A 19,672-nucleotide genomic window follows, 5' to 3' on the forward strand; every position below is an offset into this window, starting at 1 on the left:
AGGGAGATTGGTCAAAAAGGCGAGAAAGAGCATCAGCGACTGAATTTTGATAACCTGAAACGAATTTTACAGAAAACTTAAAACGAGAAAGGCGGAGCAGCCATCGACCGGTCCTGCCTATTTTAGGGGCATTGTTGAGTAGCCAGGATAAGGCCTGATTATCAGTTTGAACAAGAAATTGCCGATGGTCAAGGTATTCCGAAAAATGCTCAATAGTGAGGATTAACGCTAATGCTTCCCTTTCATAAACAGAATACTTACGTTCAGTAGGCGAGAGCAAGCGACTAAAATAAGCAATAGGAAGAAGTTTACCGTCTCGGTTTTGATGTAAGACTCCTCCAACAGCAACGTCAGAGGCGTCCGTAAAAACTTCAAAGGGTAAATCAAAGTCAGGCATTTGAAGAACAGGGGCTTTGGTTAAGGCAGATTTGAGAGAAATAAATGCAGTTTGTTGCTGTTCTCCCCAGTGAAATTTCATGCCTTTTCGTTTAAGTAAATTAAGTGGCTCAGATATGTGAGAATAGTGAGGGATAAATTTACTATAAAAACCAACCATACCTAAGAATGTTCGCAAGTGCTTCAAATTTTTCGGTGGAGGAATACGATCAACTGCAGAAACCCGATCCGGATCAACAGAAATGCCATTATTGGACAGAATATGGCCCAAAAATTTAATGGAAGTCTGTGCTAAAATAATTTTAGAAGGATTGACGGTAAGATTAACAGAACGTAATCGAGAGAGTACTTCACGAAGATGTTTGATATGAGTGTCAAAATCAGGACTATAAATCAAAAGATCATCCACATATGGAAATAGATACTGATATTTTATATCAGAAAAAAGATTGTCAACAAATCTTTGCATGATTTGTGAGCCAAGGTTTAATCCAAAAGGTACTTTCGTGAATTGATACAGCCCAGTAGGAGTAATAAAGGCAGTATACTTAGAGCTACTATCATCTAAGGGTATCTGATTATAGGCTGAATTGAAATCTAAAAGGGAAAAATACTGTGCATTGGAAAAATGTTGAAACGCAGTTTGAACTTTAGGCATGGGGTAAGCATCGTGGAGGATCTTAGAATTAATTTTACGATAATCAACTACAAAACGAAAGGACCCATCAGGTTTATCAACAACGAACGCGGGAGAGGCGTAGTCCGAAGTGGAAGGTACGATGGTATTATCAACCAGCATTTTCTCTACAAGTTGATTAAGAATTTTCATTCTGGGCGGACTCAAATGATACGGGGGAGATCGAACAGGTGTGGTATCAGTGAGATCAATATGAGCTTGAAAATTGGAAACTGTTCCAAGTTTAGAGGTCACAACATCAGAAAATTCAACTAACAAATTATCAAGTTGGGCAGATTGAGAACGATTACAATACACATAATCCTTACGAACCGAAGGAAGATGTGAAAGAGGGAAATCAGAACAATTCACTAATGGAATCCTAATATCCGAAAAGGTGAAATGAATAGAGGAAGAAAATGAATCAAGTACCAAACCAGTATGACGAAAAAAATCATATCCTAGAATTAATGGATATGATAAATTTTCTACAACATTAAAAGAATAGGTCCACGAAAAATGTTGAATTTTTAAGTTAAGCTTGACTTGACCAAGGGTCTGAAGTAGATTATTTGATGCAGAAGTACAACGAAGGGAAGACTGAGAAAGTTGAAGACGAGAAAAAATAGTCTGAAGAGATTGGAAAAGTTCTAAACTAATTAACGAAGTCGTTGAACCAGAATCTAAAAGTGCAATAGTAGGAATATTGTGGAGCAAGACTACAATCTGTGAAGTTTTGGGTAATGAGCAAAAAATGCGAGAATCATATTTGACGCTCGGTTTAGTGTAAGAAGATCGAAAAGGTTGCCGAGTGGTAAAGGTGTGATGAAAAGCAGGTATTTGATCAGGCAGATTTGCCCCGTGAACGCGTCCACTGCCTACGGACGAGGGTTGGGGGCGTTTCCCGAGATGGGGGAGGCACAAAATTTAGCTATATGTCCTGTACCTCTACAGCGGTAACAGATAATAGGTTTACTGACTGTAACAGAACGAGATGTTGGTAATGATAATGACACCGGGGGAGAGGTAGTAGCAGAAGGTAAGACTGGTGGTGGTGGTGGGACACGAGCATAGTAGGAAATATCTGCATACGAGTAAGTCGTATGAGCTTGTGCTGCGGTATACAATTGTAACAAAGAGGTAGGGGGGGAATGTATCTGAAGAAGTTGTCGGAAAGAAGGTACAGCATAAAATATAACAATTGAAATTAATTCCGATGGATTATTAGCGATATTAAGAACATCACTAAAAGTAAGAAGTGAGTCTAAATAATCGTGTACAGGTTCGTCAGAACGTTGATGACGGCGGACAAATTCGAAACTCAATGTATGACGTACCTCATAAGGTAGAAAGTAATTATGGAGACGTGCGAAATTGAGCCCAATTCTGAAAATGTGCCATATTTTCAAGCCAAAAATTCGTTAAATGTCCAGTAGTTTTAGACGTTAATAAACTAATGAGTTGGGAAAATGGGGCAAGGTTGATTTTAAGAAATTTACGGACAAAAAATAGCCATATAGTTAAATTTCGAGGATTTGTATCAGTTAAATGAGGCACTTGTGTTAATGACTGTTTAATAATCTCTAAATTTAATGTAGAAATGAGTGGATTTGGGGAAATAGGCGATGAGGTGAGTGGCCTAGAAGATTCAGGATGTAAATGATAAGTGGCACTGGGAAGTTTTGGTTTTAGGTCTTGATCAGATAAGTCTGAAGTGTCAGAATGCGAAGACGAACAAATGGTGGATGAAGGTTCTGAGGACGAAGTGTCATCAAAAGTAATTAAATCCGTATAAGGTGGATTAGGTAGAGACCGGGAAATCGGGGGTAAATATAAAGAATTATCAGAAGAGTTTAATGGAAAATTATCGGAAAAAGTTGCCATGTTGAAAAAAGGAGCACAGTAACAAAGAGTAAAAAAAGAGAAAAATTGAAAAAAAAGACAACAGTAAATAAATCGGGTGGGTTACTCTGCTACCATTTTGTGACGATTTATAGCAACAACGTATAGGTTGATTAAGATTCTTTGACAAGACGTTCAAGGAAAAAAGAGCTGGGACCAATTGGAGGTTAGTGGATGTAATAAGAAGAAGAAAAAAAAAGTTAATCAAAACAGTATATTGTTTCTACAAAGGAAATCAATTTTAGATTTTACAACTCAAACTTTTGTAACCCGACACACACAAAAGAAAACACTCATCGTGAATGACGTACATAGGATAGAATCCCTAGACCATTTACAAGTTATAATATTTGACTAATCAAATGAACGTGGTAACCTATAAGCCTCGGAGAATATGGACACAAATTTCCAAAAGGGTAAACAAAGAGAGAAGAAAGGCACGGGAAGGACCAAGGACGGGGATCACAATAATGGGAGTCGCCTGAGTATAAACATTGCCAAATGCAGGAACAGTTTTATGTGATAAGTTGTACCGTCCAGGCCACAAGTTCAATCACTCACCAACTCTTGAAATTGGATATTACTCAATGTTCATTTGTTATGAAAAAGGTGTCACTCATATTAGACTTAAAAGAAAACCGGCCACAGCAATGAAGATAACTCCAAAATCCATAGGAGGAGAATAATAGTGGTAATTATAAAATAAATACTCTGTTGCTCACCCAATGCAGCAAATAAAAGAAGTGGAGCTTCCCAGCAAATACTGGGAAGTCCTCAGACGACCCTCCAACCACACTCGGAATCAGTGCTGGACTGAAGACCGAGTATGTGGGGGAAGCCTTTATACCGCTGCAGAAAGTTCCGGAAAAAAGTACACAAAACGTCGAGAAATATCGGACACTGACGTAGCAGATGACGTAACGCAGAGGAGACTCAGTGTGTAGTCAGCAGTTCACCAGGACGGATGCACGGCGCGTCAGCAGAGAAGGTCCAAGGCCGGTTAGATGGATGAAGTATCGGCGAGTATATGAACATAGATGAAGTTGCAGATGACGGTAGCCGAAAATAGGTGAGTGATCGTTACATGACATTGGTGATGACCGATGTGATGATTTTATAGAGTGTGGGCAAACAGGTTTTTGGTCTGTAATGGCTGAGTTAGCAGTTTCATCATTCTTTGGCAGTACTGTATGTAGGCTCATCCTTCGGTGAGAAATTGTGTTTATTATTATTATTATTATTATTATTATTATTATTATTATTATTATTTAATTTGTCAATATTACTTGTGCTTACTTTTGGAAGCTTTTCAATCTGTTGTATAAAGTAGCAGGTTGCAAAAGAATTAGTTATCCTGTAAGCTCAACATTTCGATGACTGTTTTGATCAAATTAAGCAGTAATTTTTGCATTCATGGATTGTCATTTCTGTGAGCTCTTGTTGGATAACGTATCTTTTGGATAACATAAAACAGTGATGTTGTTTATAAGAATGATCTTAAATTATTCAAAATATACTTTTGTCTGACTTTGTATAACCAGAAGAAGTGTACATTGATAAGAATTTTTCTGATTTTAGGATTCTTTCATCGCAAATTTACTTCGTATCATACAGCATATGAAGCCTAAACATGGTTCTAAGGATACATCTCCTCACAGAAAGAATTCCAAAGAGGACCTATGTCAAAAATTTCCTGGTTTGGCAATTCCTAATGATATCAGGTACCAAGAACCTGAAGATGGTCTTGAAGTGAAGAAAACTAAGAAGAAGAAAAATGAAACTTGTGGTGATGAAGTTGTTGACAGTGCAATGGCAGAATTAGAAGCTCTAGCACCATCACACCTAAGGTAAGTTAGTAACGAGAAGGATTGTCTGAGTTGGCTATGCGATACAGGCTGCGGTAGTTGTAAGCTTGTATTCTGCAGATAGTGGGTTCTACTCCCACTGTAGGCAGCCCTTATGATAGTTTTCCATAATTTTCCATTGTCACACCAGTCGAATGCCATACCTAGGACTGAGAAGATAATGGCTATGATCTGTTATAAATTGAGACATGTAATTAATTCATACATTGGACAGTTATTTTTTAAAATATTAATAATACTTTAACTTTATATTTTAGTGGCCAAAAGTAGGTGTTGGTATTGTCATATCAGACAGACAAGGTCTTGTTGACACCCTAGGTCTTGGTCGTCACGATCCCAGCCACACAATTGGAATTATGTTTTGTAAATACGATGTGATGTATCCCTTGAGTGTTCATTTTTTATATATAACAGGGGAACTAGAGACAGGAAAGGGGGGTTTTATGTTTTTGAAATAAATAAAAATAATAGTGTTCAATCAATACTGATCTGCATTTAGGGCAGTCGCCCAGGTGGCAGATTCCCTATCTGTTGTTTTCCTAGCCTTTTCCTAAATGATTTCAAAGAAATTGGAAATTTATTGAACATCTCCCTTGGTAAGTTATTCCAATCCATGCCTTCTCCTTTACATCCTTACTACAACCCCTAAACACCCTCATAACCATGTGCAGAGATCTATACCCTTTCTTTACAATCCCATTTATGTGATTACCCCAATGAAGATCTTTCCTTATATTAACACCTAGATACTTACAATGATCCCCAAAAGGAACTTTCACCCCATCAACGCAGTAATTAAAACTGAGAGGACTTTTCCTATATGTGAAACTCACAACCTGACTTTTAACCCCGTTTATCAACATACCATTGCCTGCTGTCCATCTCACAACATTTTCGAGGTCACATTGCAGTTGCTCACAATCTTGTAACTTATTTATTACTCTATAGAGAATAACATCATCCGCAAAAAGCCTTACCTCTGATTCCACTCCTTTACTCATATCATTTGTATATATAAGAAAACATAAAGGTCCGATAATACTGCCTTGAGGAATTCTCTTAATTATTACAGGGTCAGATAAAACTTCACCTACTCTAATTCTCTGAGATCTATTTTCTAGAAATATAGCAACCCATTCAGTCACTCTTTTGTCTAGTCCAATTGCACTCATTTTTGCCAGTAGTCTCCCATGATCCACCCTATCAAATGCTTTAGATAGGTCAATCGCGATACAGTCCATTGACCTCCTGAATCCAAGATATCTGCTATATGTTGCTGGAATCCTACAAGTTGAGCTTCAGTGGAATAACCTTTCCTAAAACCAAACTGCCTTCTATCGAATCGGTTATTAATTTCACAAACATGTCTAATATAATCAGAAAGAATGTCTTCCCAAAGCTTACATACAATGCATGTCAAACTTACTGGCCTGTAATTTTCAGCTTTATGTCTATCACCCTTTCCTTTATACACAGGGGTTACTATAGCAACTCTCCATTCATCAGGTATAGCTCCTCCGACCAAACAATAATCAAATAAGTACTTCAGATATGGTACTATATCCCAACCCATTGTCTTTAGTATATCCTCAGAAATCTTATCAATTCCAGCCGCTTTTCTAGTTTTCAACTTTTGTATCTTATTGTAAATGTCATTGTTATCATATGTAAATTTGGTTACAAAGTAAGATAACTAAAGCATTATTGTTACTGTTTTGAGAGTACGGTAGTCTACATGTGACCTGAGGAGTGAAGAAACAACAAAATTTAACCAAAGCCTTTTTATTGTGTTTTAGGTGGTTCATGAATATGAAATGTTATACGAATATTGATAGATAGTAGAATATCGTATCAAGAATTTGGACATAACTGCCACATTGGATAACACATGTCCTGCAAATATAATTGTGCACTGCCATTGATGGTCAACACTTTGAGCACTTAACAAAATAGAAACATTTTGTGTAATGATCACTAATTGAGGAGCTTCTTTTCAAACGTCTCCTGCCTTATTTGTATCTACTACTTTTGTGAAAATTCCACCTACTGTCAACTAGCGATTGACCATGAGCAGAGAATCAGATAGCTTTACTGCATAAAGGGAAAAACTTGTTGCCTACCATTTCTCTAAATGCAATGCCTAAATGTCATAACAATTAATCAGGTGACACCGTATTAAATTCCTATGTCAGCCCAAAGTCTAACTCGGAGATTATTCATTTACTTTTACCAAGCAAGTTGGCCACACGCTTAGCGTTGTGTAGTTGTGACCTTTGATTTGGGTTGTGCGTGTTTAACTTGTAATGTGTAAATAAATTCTACATAAATAAGTGTACCAACTGACAGCATTTTATGTGCGTCTTTGTGGATACATCAAGCTGGGTTGTAGCATTGCTTCCACTTACCTGTGCAAGGCTCTTCACTTTCATCTATCCTATCCGACCCTCCTTGGTCAGTTCTTGTTTTTTCTGACCTCAATGGTATTATGTATGGAGGCTAGGGAGTCTTTCATTTTCATGCCCTTTGTTGCCCCTGTCTTTCTTATGCCGTTATCTTCATTTTTTTTAAGTGTCAGATCCCTTCAATTTTTTCTGTGTGATTAGTGTTGTATAGAGGATGTTTGCCTAGTTGTACTTCCCCTTAAAACAATAATCACCACCACCTGTCAGCAAGACTTTGCACCAGTGAATGGTCTGATATGGTAATACCAGATCCCGCTCTAAGCCACTAAAATTTCAGGTAGAAGTATTATTGATATTTCAAAAGGTAGTCCTAATTGTCCAATTTATGAATTTATTACATCTCAATCGGTCATCATCGATCTATATTTAGGGCTGTTGTCCAGGTGGCAGATTCCCTATCAGTTGTTTACCGAATCCTTTCTTAAATTATTTCAAAGAACTTGGAAATTTATCCAACATTTCCCTGGGTAAATAATTCCAGTCCCTAATTCCTTTTCCTGTAAATGAATATTAGCCCCAATTTGCCCTCTCGAATTCTAACATGATCTTTCCTACCTTGAACTCATAACAGTATTAACTTTTTTGCCAGGGGCAGAAGTTACTATAGTTCTGTCTTTTATTTTATTTTTAAAGTTGGTGTAAATATCTCATTTATCAATAATCCCATGGAAGATCATACTCCAATGTTTTACGAGCTCCGTAATTCCATTTTCGAATATGAAAACAGAATATTGATCTCTTCAATGAATTAGGAGTCATTTCAGTGTAACATCTTCAGGTGAATAACGTTGTATAAATTACTGTATATTTCTTTTGGAGAGAGTAGAATATATTATGTGTGTTTGTTGTGATGTTGATGACTAATTATTTCAAATACTGCAGTTAAATCTTGTCACTGGTTTTCTTGATTTCCCAATAGTGTCATAAGTGCCACTTCCTGCATTTTTCAAGGAGGCGCTTCAAATATTGTATTAAAGAAATGTTCATTATTAATAATTGATTGTCATTTTCAGCTCTGCAAAGATAAAGAAGGAGCCAGTTGTTGACAGTTCAAGTGATACGGGAGACAATTCCGATATAAACAGTGACAAAGTAGACAGGACTCGTGAGAAGTCAAGTCAAATTACAAAGCAGGAGAAGGACAGAAGTTCTGTTGTCAAAAGTGACGGACGAAGTAAAGAAAAGACTCTTGATGGACATCGAGGTCGAAGTAGAAGTAGGGAGCGTGGTAAGGATTACAGCCGAAGTAAAGACAAATTGAGAGAACGAAGTAAAGATAGGAGAAGAGACCGTAGCAGAAGTAGGAACAGGAATAGAGGTCGAAGTAGGAGTAAAGATCGTAGTGAAAAGCGAGGCCATTCTCACAGAGATCGGAGTAGAAGCCGCGATACAAAAGTGAAGCGACGGAGCCGAAGTCATGATAGGAAAGGCAGGGGGAGAGATAGAGAAGAATGTGGTAGTCCTAGTAGTAAACGGAGGAAGAATCGTTCTGGGAGTGAAGAGAAGGATAAGAAAGGAGGTGAATTTCCTGGAGAGTCATCCGCAGCCACTGAACCAGAACTTGGAAAGGTATGAGTTACAATACTTAATGATTAGGAATTACCAGTAGTTATTGACCATTTGAAATAAATAACAGGATTATGTAAACAAAAATAATAATATAAAAGCATATAATAAGCATGTCATTATTTCATTGTGTATTACCTGTATTTAAAATTGTTCTATGTGAACATTTAACATGGATATTTTGTAACAGTACTTCTGTTTTACTTCTGTTTTAAAAAGAAAAATGTTATTGCAGTGAAAGCTTTAGTTTACAGATACTGTACTTGAAGTGTCATGATTATTTAATCTGAAGTGTCTCCAGTGGGAGGGGTTATTTGAATAAATAGACACTCTGATACTGTGTAGGTCTGTTGTCTTATACTGTACTGTATATACTGTACTCAAATGACACTGGCCTGCAAAAAAAAAAAAAAAAAAAAAAAAAACATTATCTCCGGCGAAAGGTTGAAGAGGTGATTTACCCTAATTTGGGTGTGCTGATTTCAAATATGTAAACCTTTTTTGCCTATCACTTAAAATTCTTTTGCTATTTGAAATCCAAATTTGACATATTGTAATTTCGATAGAAAACACCATAATAGAGAATATATGTAATTTTAATGGGACATGATCAAATTGCAATTAATATACAAAGAAGTAACATGTCCATTGCTAGAATGTATGAATCACACTACAAGAACACTATTGTTTGCTGCACTTTGATGGGAATGAATGCTGTGTTGATTTGCGTCTCAGTAGTGTTATCTCGCACTAGACATGAACAGTAAGCTAACATCATGGAGATGTTCCATTGCCCCTGATACCTTCGTTCCATTTGTTTTAGATCTTCATGGAACTGCTCGCCGTGTTCTTCGCCGAATGCTCCTAAATTTTCAGGAAAATAATCCAGATGATTGTGCAGGAATTGTAATTTTAAGCTCATGTGGCAACTCAATTTCTGGAAGTTGTACAAGCATGGTTTCCACAATCTGTTGGTAGTTGACATCTTTAACATTACCCAGGAATTTGCTACAAAAATCCTTGAATGATTCCCATGCGTGAAACTATGTTTCGTTCGTCGTCGTGCTGAATGTCGGATCCTTCATAAATTTCTGAATTTGGGGGCTGTCAAAAATACTTTCCTTAATTTTGGCATCTGACAGTCCTGGAAATTTCTGACAGAAGTACCGAAAGTAGTGACTGCCTCTATCCAAACTCTTCACGTACTGCTTCATAATTCCCAATTTAATATGTAAAGGGGGCAATAACACACTTTGAGGATCAATTAATGGACAATTTACAATGTTTTTTTCTCCAGACATGAAGTGTTTCCTCTTGGGTCAACTCAGACACTAACCAGTGACGCACTCTGTCCCGAGAGTCCCACTCACACAGAATACACAGGAACTTTGTATATCCTCCTTGCTGCCCTAATATGGTACCGTACACAGTAACCATCTGTGTTCATTGTAGTTCAGTTTCTGCAACACCATAGATAAATTGTGATAGTTTTCACAAAGAGATGTTGAATGGGTGACCGGTACTGAAGCAAGTTTGTTTCCATTGTGCAGAAGAACACCTTTGAGACTTCTTTTACTGGTATCAATAAATAGACGCCAGTCCTTTGCTTGGTAAATAGTTCCAAGATGACGAATCAAGCCAGGGATAACACAGCAAAACATAGGTTCGTTTTGGTGAACAAAAATCTGCCAGACTTCTTTCTCCCAATTTCTTTAACAATATGAATTTGTCCCAGGAAGTAAAAAAATTCTCTCTTTTAATCTTGATCTTAAAAGTTCACTCTTTTCTTTAGTGAGGCCTAGGTCATGCACCAAATCATTTAAATCACACTGATTATAAAGACGTGGAGTTTTATCCTCAACATCCGGTACAAAGGTATCATCATCATCACCATCCTCTGCACTTGAAGATGATGAAGGCATATTCTCTGGTAACCGTATTGGTGGTTTTGGGACAGGAACATCGGGTCCATGTGGTACGGCGATTATGGGAGTTGGAAGGCAGGGATACACAATGTGCTTTTTGTTTTTCGTATTGAACCTGGACACTTAACATACACAAAAAATAACATTCATCAAAATTATTTCTTTGTTCCCGCCAAGCCATTGGGATTCTGAATGCCATTGACGGCAACAACCCATTGTACCATTGATGCAGGTTTTCTACACACATTTTACACACAGTATGGGGTGCAAAATTCTTGTCCTGATCACCTAACTTCATGATAAAATATGCCAGTACAGGTTTTTTATAAATGGTGTAATATTTTGCTTCTGGCCTTTAATTGTATACTGGCCACATATATAACAGAAAGAGTTGGGATTGTTCACACATTTTCGCCTCTGAACATCACTGCCACTTGCCATTTTAATACAAACTAACTCATTTATTCACTCAATCAACTTCAAGTCCACGTTGTAACTTGTAGACAAAGGCGTGACACACATTCTCATATTCTCCTCTCAGACTATGGAGAAACGCGATCTTGGTGTTTGACATTGTGCATGCGCGAACTGCAACTGTTCTAATTGTTCTTCCGGTGTTCCTGTCTGATTACCTACTCCCCTCCAAAACAGAGCACATACAATATTTTCTCTCAGACATATCCATACCTGCATTCCATATAACCAATCCAAACCTCATTTACAATAACGAAGCTCCATTAGCATAAACATGAGGTGGACTTGTGACAAATCTGTACATGATACGAAACAACTGGTATTACTTTTTAACATAAGGACATTAAATGTAACGTATATCACATACAATGACTTTTGCCGGAAAATCGTCGTAGATCTCAAATATTATTATAACATTCAAAGATCCACCTGTTCAATACAATACAATATAATCCACTATTTCATGTAGTTAAAATTTATACATAATACATAAAAGTCATAGGTACATGTTTCACCCTTTACTTGTAAAATCTTCGTAGGCCGGTGTAATCAGCGCACCCCAAATATTTTGCATTTGTAAGTTTATCATTAAATGCGTTAAACTTCTACCATACTCACGAGCAACTCTGCGGAGTTTCAGTGTAGGAACTGTGCCGCTTTCTCTAGGGTTGTGAGTGACTACAAAAAGACCTCAAGAATGTTGTGAGATGAACTGCAAACTTTGGGATGAGAAGTCAAGTAGTAAGTTTCACCAAGAAGGAAAGTCCTCTCAGTTTTAATTATGGTGTTGATACGGTGATAGTACTTCATGGGGATCACTGTAAGTAACTAGGTGTTAATATAAGGAAAGATATTTGTTAGGGTAATCACATTAACCAGGTTGTACATAAAGGTTACAGATCTTTTCATGTGTTTATGAGGGTATTTAGTGGTTGAAGTAAGGATGTAAAAAAGAGAGCATACAAGTCTCTGGTAAGACCCCAGTTAGAGTATGATTCCAATGTATGGGTCCCCTACCACAATTTTTTGATTCTAGAACTACAAAGGAAAGCAACCCATTTTTTCTGGGTGATTTCCAATAGGAGAGTAGTGTTACAAAAATTGTCCAAACTTTAGGGTGGGGTGGAAGTAAGGAGATGAACTGCTTGACTCAGCAGTATGTTCTGATCTGCCAGTGGACAGAAGGTGTCGAATGACATTAGTAGGCAAATAAGCTTGAGTGGAGCTTTTAAAGGTAGGAAAGAACATAATATGAAGATAAAGTTGGAATTGAAGGGGACAGATTGGGGCAAATATTAATTTATATTAAAAGGAATTAGGGATTGGAATAATTTATAAAGGCTTGTTAAATTTCTAACTTCTTTGTAATCGAAAGAAAAGACTAGGTAGACAATTGATAGGGAATCTGCCTCCTGGGTGATAGCCCTCAATGCAAATCTTTTATGTATACAGTGGAGTCCCGTTAAACGATACTTGTTAAAAACATGCCAGTCATACAAATTGAGCTCTCTCAGATTTAAATACAATGAGAGTTTGATGTAACATGTTATTCAAGAATGAATACATTGGTTGAGCTGTTCATTTATGTTTCAGATTTATTCTGGGAAGGTTGCCAATATCGTCCCATTTGGCTGCTTTGTACAGTTGGAAGGACTGCGTCGTCGTTGGGAAGGCTTGGTTCATATTTCACAACTTCGAAGGGAAGGAAGAGTTACCAATGTGTCTGATGTTGTGGCCAGGGGTCATAAAGTGAAGGTATGATACTTTTTTTTTTTTTTTTTACTTTGTAGAACCTGTACTCATAAAATCATCAAGCAGACATTGATTTTAATTTAATCAATCCCCATCAATCCTTTTTACATCTTAATAATACCACAATGTACTTTTTAAATATGTTGCAATCTTGGTTTTATACTTTTTATATTGAAACACACAGAGAAAATTGACTGATGTACAAAACAATTTAAATGTGAACATATCTTAGGTAAGAAAGCTAATGGAAGCAAAATATTTATAAGTATAGGAAACTTCCCATTTAAGTTCATGTGGTTAGATTACACACAAGGAAGAAAGAAACACGTGGGTTTTCCAATAAGTTGAGTTCCAGATGCACTGCATTGCTCGATAGAATGTGATGGTACTGCTCCTTCCTCAAGATACCTTCCACTCTCGCCAAGTCTCCCACCTTATTGTTATCGAAACAGCCCCAAACCATAGGGCTTCCACTCCCATGCTGTACAGTTGGTTTTTAAGGCAGCCTTCTAGCATTCTTTCTCCTGGACAACGGTGGACTTTAAAGATAAAAATTTCATAATGTTCCGTATTGAACTGTATCCCACTTAAATTGAAACAAGAAATAAAGTGGTTCAACCTATTCAATACAAGTAAAAAAGAAATGTAGTGTTACATTCTTATTTGGTTAGAAGCGGTACCGGTTTCGACCACCAGTCTGGGTCATCATCAGCGGATTAAAAATACGAAAACATCCTGTTAACATTGATATATACTTCAATTATATTGTTACGTGTTGGCGGGGTAAATAAATGAGTACAGAACCTGGTAGCGTCCTATTTCTAAGATTTATTATCTAAGCACTACAATTACACATTTACACACACACAGACGATAGCCGAGCTTACAACTTACACAAGTAACATGGTTACACACTTACACGGTTCGCGCTCTCTCTCTTAGTTTCCCATGTTCCATCTACAATGACACACACACAGTCATCGATTATTTACACTACACTCACTCAGCCACTCAGTCACACTCATTAGTGCTGTCACGGTCCACAGCCTACACGTCAGTCTCGCAGGTCGGGATAGTATCCGCTGTTCACTCAACCCGTCGAACCCCGTTCGCAGTCTGCACACGTCGGCACCCAGTGTTCCCTTTGTGCTGCTCCAGAACACCCCAGGTTCTTCTCCAGCAGCCGGCCTCAAGGGACTCGCACACACGACATCAGGGAAACAGGAACGAGTCCTCAGCTCCAACAGGCAGATACTCCATCAGGCTGATATCTCAGCCCAGGCTATTACTGACTGCGCTCTTCCCTAACTCACACCAGCAAACTCAATCTCACTCCTCACACACTCACTCCATCTAACTCTCACTCACTGACTGCAGGCAAGTAACTGCTCTTATATACCTGCGCCAGCCCTTCTAGAACAGTCCGGATGCTCGATGAATCCAGGAACCTTGTGAGATGGAAGACTCCAGATTAATAGTTGAGTAATTTCCATTGTCCCATGCGGCGCGACCACGGACAGAAGAGAGAAGGGCCCGTCCAGCACTTGATCGGTGCTTGTGATTGGCGCGGTCGAGCGCAAGGGGGGTGGGGCCGATAGCAAGTTGGCATGGCGGACGCTATAACCATTACAATATTAACTTGTATTATGTATTTTCATGACTGAAGCATTTGCAGGCTTGTTCTTTTAGTTATTCACCGAGTTTCATGGGCAATTAAAAGCACATTGCTGGACATTGCGTATGTTGCGCTGATCTTCAGGAGCTAGTATCTTACTTTATTTAAGCGACTGGTCTTTGACCTCTGCACAGTTTTGGGACTTCATTTTTATTAAATCGTGATGTGACTTCGGGCCTGGCAGTGTTTGGAGGCTTGTTCAATGAACTGTTCACCTCTTCTTGTAAACATTTTAAGGCACAGTGCCGGACATTGCGTGTGTTGTGCTACTCTTCATGGACTTGCGCCTTGCTACATACAAGTGACTGATCCTCGACTTCTTCTGGATTTTATGTTTTAAAATCGCGCAGTGCTAATCCTTATTGTCTTATATTACTTCTTGAACTGCTTTTGTGAAAGACTTATCCTTAATTTTTGTTTTTCCTATGCATTGTTTTTGTATTTTTAATCGGCTGATGATGACCCAGATTGGTGGTCGAAACCGGTACCGTTTTTAACCAGATAAGAATGTAACACTACATTTCTTATTTACTTGTATTGAATAGGTTGAACCACTTTATTTCTTGTTTCAATTTAATGGTGGACATACTGACGACGATTTGACCCTGACTCATCACTCGATTTTAAGGGCCAAGGAAGTTGGCTGTACGCTAAGGGGTGCGCAGCTGTGAGCTTGCATTGGGGAGATAGTGGGTTCAAAATCCTTTGTTGGCAGCCCTGAAAATGGTTTTCCCATTTTCACATCAGCCAAATGCTGGGGCCACTGCCACTTCCTTCCCTCTCCTAGTCCTTTCCTATCCCATCCCATCATTGCCATAAGACCTATCTGTGTTGGAGCAATGTAAAGCAACTTGTAGGGGAAAAAATGTTAAGGATTTCCTGTGCAGTGATTTTAATATGTTCTAGCCTCATTCCATTGAACAAGACACATTCTTTAACATGGAGAGTGATAATTGTGATAAAAGTGGTACATGTCATTTCTCTCATGCGTCATTTGGATAGTATATTTTTGATAATTAATCAAACAAGTGCTTATGATGCAACAGAGGACAGAGCTTTTAACATGACATTCTTCTTAAGATACATTAATCTTAAGGATTATTAAGAAGGGTCAGATATTTTTATGTGCATTGGTTTTTAATATGACATTTCACTTTTTTCAAGAGACATTAATTTTAAAATACTCATGAAGGTCCAGATGTTTAATGTGTGTTGTTTAATGTATGTCTTTTAGTTTATAAGAGAATGATTATTTTTTTACCATTAATTACAGTATTTGTCAGCAGATGATAATGGCTTGAAACAAGCCGAAACATGTTCTGACCAATTGTAACTCATGAGTAAAACAAGTATTGGTTAGTTTGCCCTTAAACAAAACAAAGAAGTATTTTGTAATTGATAACTGTCAGTATGGATCACAACACAATTTGAAACGATTCACACAAAAACTGGTTCATCCGTCCATTTTCTTCACTAAAATAATGTCCAAGGACTACTAGGTTCAACAAATTTGACTATTTTTGGTCCTTAGTTGGTCTGTATTGACTAAGTTCATATAAATATACTACGGTGATGGTTTGGTCTGCCCTGTCAATATATTATCAAGTACCTAATTTTGTACAGTTATTTCACTCATACATGTTTTGGGAGCCCCAACTCCCTTTATCGGTGATTTCTATCTTATAAAGCAAGATTCCTCATATCTTAAGATCTAACATCATTCAGCTATACATAAAACATCATCAGTATATAACCTTATTTTGGAAACAAACAAAAAACACACACACACGTGTTTCTTGTGTAATGGAATACTTTAAAACACTTATAAAAAGTTCAGCTGATTATTCTTAGGACTACTACATCGTTCAATGACACTCTGCTTATACTTGTCACAGACTGTTCTTTCAACCTCCTCTCTTCTTGATATTGGCAAGTGTCATGAGTGCTATCTGATTGGTTATGTACTTCCAGTGTTGATTTTATGTATCACGACACTCATCCTGCCATACAGACATGTCTCGATTGCGAAAAAATCTTGATATTTGACCACCATTTCATCAACTTTGGCCTTTTGACCCTGCATCAGCTTAGCATGTCTGAACTGCTAGGTCTCAGTTAATTTTGAATGGTGACCAACATCCTGGGTATCTTTTGTTGTCGCCCTGCAAACAATGGTTGATACCGGGTTATAACAGGCCACCTGAGTGTGTCTCTTCAGTGATACTGGAAAATCATTTGGATTCATCATTCTGATTGGAGTGGGTCTCTTAACATTAACAACAGCTCTTCCCACCAATACTAGTGGGATGGACTTCCTCTTTGGTTACGGGCTCAACATTCTTGTCACTTCCTGGTCTGTGTTATCCATTTGACCCACAGTAACATCGCTTCTGGGAAGAAGTACCTCATCTGTACTTAAAACTATTCGAATGGTTGGTCTACTTCATTCATGAGGAACGACTTCTTTGTTTGCGAATTTTAAGCATCCTCATTTCAGGTCCAAAATGTGTTCAGATTTATTCATTATGACTATCCCAAGAATAAACTTGTCTCGCCAGTTGCAGTTTTCAATAAAACTTTTGTAGATGTGCGGTCTCCTTCTACGGTGTCCTCCTTCATAATTGTGGTGGTGGCTCCAGTGTCCAGTAGTATAGCACTAGTCAAACCATTTACCAATCTGCTAACAAGGCTGCTATTCAACTGACACATCATTGAAATGACATGGACCACCTTTCTCTGATCTGCAGTGCCCACCCGTTAGCACTTGCCCTTTTTAGTTTTCCTGAAACTTCAAATCTTTGTGGCAGCAACTTCTGACATGTCCAAGCTCACCACAATTTCAGCAGCGCATCTCCTGTCTTCAAGGTAGTCCACCCTTACTGGACAGGGTTTTCAAAACAATTCTCTCTATCGTCTTGTCTAGAGCTGTTGGAAGCTGAGCCTGTACTCTCGAGGTTAGTGTAGCAGCATCAAATTCCAACGCATGAGCTAACGCATCATTTAACATATTTGGGTGCGCTAAACAAGGAGCTCATTGCAATTCTGGGTTGGTTATACCCATCACAAAAGTCTCTAAAGACAGATGTACTATGAAATCGTTTGGAGCTGAAGGATAAGCCATATGAGCAAGACGTGGGATGTCTGCCTGAAATTCTTGTAGTGTCTCGCCACACTTCTGACATATGCTACGAAGTTGACTGTAGTAAACTTGTTGCATGTGTTTATCACGCTCTGAAGGGCTACCAAAGAATTGTAGTTCTCTTGGAGTATATCCAAGGCATCACCTTGCAGCACAATAACTAAGGCAGTGCCTTTTCTTCTGTATTCCACCTATCATCAGTGGCTGTGGCCTAAAATTGCTTCGATATGTGGACCATGGAGTTTTGCCATCGCAAGGTGGTGGTTTCACATGCACGGTCCCTGCAACATTCTATGATCCTGTTCTGAATTCAGTGGTAGGCCTGTTCACTTGTATGGTTTCCTTCCCCAGTGATGCTAATTGGTCTTCAATAGCTGTTATTTTACACCCTACATCAATTTCTACTCTTGTAAGTTCTTTATGAATTTCAGTGATTTTAGTTTTTGACAGTCTATAATTTTTTGCTTCTGAGAACATTCTGCAATCTTTTCCTCCAATAACCTAAAATGTTTGGCATGTTTTTTAGAACTTCTCTTCTAACATTTGTACAAGGCTGTTAGCATCGACCACTATTTCAAAAATGTCTTGATCTGTTTCTATTGCTGCTTGAAGTTGTGACTGTAATACGGCCTCGGTTTCAGAAATATCCTCATCGCATTCTTCCAGCTCGTGCTTCAGATTGGCAACTTTTAGATTGTTCATTCTCACTTTCATCAAAGCCGTCATTACTTTTATTATCTTCCTTATATCTTACTATCTTTTTAATTGTCACAAATTGTCCAAAGATGCTTGCTTGTATTTAAAAGGGCCTAACATCTAGGTCATCAGCCCTGTCCAAAAATGACCCCACTTCTGCTGCTAGTTGTTACCTTCATGAGTACTGGTAACGTGCATCAATTTCCTTTCCTAGGAATCTCTAAAACACCATACCTTGTATATCTCATTACAACATACTAAGAAACTGTACGGGGCCGATGACCTTCTATGTTAGGCCCCTTAAAACAACAAGCATCATCATCATCAAGAAACTGTACACACACATCTGTGCAAATACTAATCATTTAATCAAATAACATAGAACAATATTCAGTATTCTTATATACAGTAAGTTGTAAGTACATAAATTTCCTTTCCATCACTTCCAACATGGTGCTCAACAGCAATAGACAAATGGCTACACTTACTTCTGCTGCACATTCTTTCTCTTTGTACGTTCACATGTCGCGACCATCACTTGTCTTCCGGTTCAGCTGAGGGAGACATTACTAGACTTACAACAGTAGTGTTCAGAATTATTTGCAGGAAGTGCTTACAATGCATTAGGTGCATTAGTACCATGCAGGATGCTAGCAGAGAAATATCACACTCACAAGTTCATTTGTTTGTTGGACTGCAGAACTAATTTTTGGTAGGGGCAACTGATTCACCTCGTATCTATATATTTCTAACTATAGACTCTGTATGTTAAAAATTAAATAACTGGAGGTTCAACCTATTCAATACTCAAAAGAAAGAAACGTAGCAATCACATTTCTATTTAAATGGGACCGGTTTCGACCTTAGTCTAGGTCATCATCAGCCATAAAAAACATGTAAAATGTTTAAGAATGTTGGAGGTCAGTTTTTCACTGTTAGGCACAAAGACACGACATCACATTCTGTTCTGCACAAAGTCACAACATTAACAATCAACTTGCGAAGATCAAAAAGGCTTGAATTCGCAGACGAACAGATCTGTAGATGAAAGCCGCCAGCTCCCGGTGACTACGTGGCACACTCAAGGTCACGCGCTGCGGCCAAACACCAAAGTAGAGTGGAGAACGTTTCGAAGGTCCAGAAT

At 38.1% G+C, this 19,672-nt stretch overlaps 1 protein-coding gene across 1 annotated transcript in view; it reads left to right on the forward strand.

Moving 5' to 3' along the window:
- Window positions 1-19,672, forward strand: part of pea (ATP-dependent RNA helicase pea) — a 149,527-nt gene that overhangs the window by 19,336 nt on the left and 110,519 nt on the right. Inside the window, exons 3-5 of the mRNA XM_067147677.2 lie at window positions 4,553-4,821; window positions 8,315-8,870; window positions 12,860-13,021. Coding sequence (XP_067003778.2) covers window positions 4,553-4,821; window positions 8,315-8,870; window positions 12,860-13,021 — 987 coding nt within the window. The remainder of the gene's footprint in view (window positions 1-4,552; window positions 4,822-8,314; window positions 8,871-12,859; window positions 13,022-19,672) is intronic.

This window comes from Anabrus simplex, chromosome 5 (genome assembly GCF_040414725.1).
Source record: "Anabrus simplex isolate iqAnaSimp1 chromosome 5, ASM4041472v1, whole genome shotgun sequence".
Lineage (NCBI taxonomy): Eukaryota > Metazoa > Arthropoda > Insecta > Orthoptera > Tettigoniidae > Anabrus > Anabrus simplex.